Source organism: Pteropus medius, unplaced genomic scaffold (genome assembly GCF_902729225.1).
Source record: "Pteropus medius unplaced genomic scaffold, Ma_sr-lr_union100, whole genome shotgun sequence".
Lineage (NCBI taxonomy): Eukaryota > Metazoa > Chordata > Mammalia > Chiroptera > Pteropodidae > Pteropus > Pteropus medius.
Genome location: NW_024340693.1, coordinates 3,192,120 through 3,193,189, shown reverse-complemented (window position 1 = coordinate 3,193,189; position 1,070 = coordinate 3,192,120). Strand labels below are relative to the sequence as shown.

Here is a 1,070-nt window from a genome sequence, read left to right as displayed (position 1 = left end):
AAGTGCCCGGCGCCGGGTTACCGTTTGTGTGCTTCCTGCTTGCTGCGACATTCTTCGCAGTAGTACTTGTGTTCGCTGCACAGAGTCTCCGTGTTGCTGAAACCCCTGTGAAAAAGCGCGAGATAACGTCACTGTCTGCACCGGAAAATCGCGTCCTCACTTAGAAATCTTCTAAAACGAACATACTCATTCAACGTCGCAGTGGGCGACTCTGCACTGACCTTAAGCAGTGAGTAATTGATGTGTTTTGTTCCACGTCGACGGAAAGGTCTAAAAAATCTTCATCTTTGCTGCTTATCTGTAAAAACGGGAAATTACACCTTTGAAATCTTAAAGTATCAGTAAACCGCTGTTCCAAAATTCTAGAATTAAATGCATTGTAATATCACTGCTAAGGGTGTGAAGAATTCTTTTTCCCCCCAAGTTCAAAAGAAAATTACTTGGATTTGGACTATTCAGAGGAACACTGAATATGGAACTCTCCTGATATGGACAGGTAAAACACCAAGGACATGTGGCTGACTCTGTTCCTGGCCAAGGCTAGTACAACGTGAAACTCCATCACTTCCTAAAATCTTGGCGTTATTGTAAAGCATGAGATAAACTGTACCTTATACATCAGTTCCTGGAAACGGGCCAAGACTGAGTGGGCACGTGTGGCGAAGGACATGATGTCTCTGTTGTTTTATCGTTTAAGAAAATAATTTAGCCCCAAATGCCAGATCACAACCTTCATTTGTGACCCTTTATTTCTCAAAACATCTAATATGGGAATTCTGTTTGACGTATGGGCAAGTCACCTTATGAAAAATGGTTATTCCTTATTCATTGGATTTGGGTGAGAATGGACCTCTGGACACCAATTTTCCTTGATATTTCCTGCAATGACTCTATGACGAGCGAGCATGCAACAGGAGAGAGAGACGTCTGCCTTGGTCCCCCTGTGCCTCCCCTCCACAATGATCAACCCCAATCGAGTGAAGTGTGTTCCTGTTTCAATACCGCTCCAATGTCCCCAGCCTGTGATGGATTATGGGGCACATATACTAGACGCCCCTGCAAAATGAGTG

The 1,070-nt window shown here is 44.0% G+C and overlaps 1 protein-coding gene across 1 annotated transcript in view; it reads right to left on the bottom strand.

The window, feature by feature from the left end:
• LOC120602723 (ubiquitin carboxyl-terminal hydrolase 12) overlaps positions 1 to 685 on the bottom strand; it is a 20,070-nt gene extending 19,385 nt beyond the window's left edge. The window contains exons 1-3 of the mRNA XM_039862906.1: positions 611 to 685; positions 222 to 298; positions 22 to 105 (exon numbers count right to left, since the gene is read on the bottom strand). Of these exons, the coding sequence (XP_039718840.1) occupies positions 22 to 105; positions 222 to 298; positions 611 to 670 (221 nt within the window). The 5' untranslated portion in view covers positions 671 to 685. The remainder of the gene's footprint in view (positions 1 to 21; positions 106 to 221; positions 299 to 610) is intronic.
• Between the last annotated feature and the right edge of the window lie 385 nt (positions 686 to 1,070).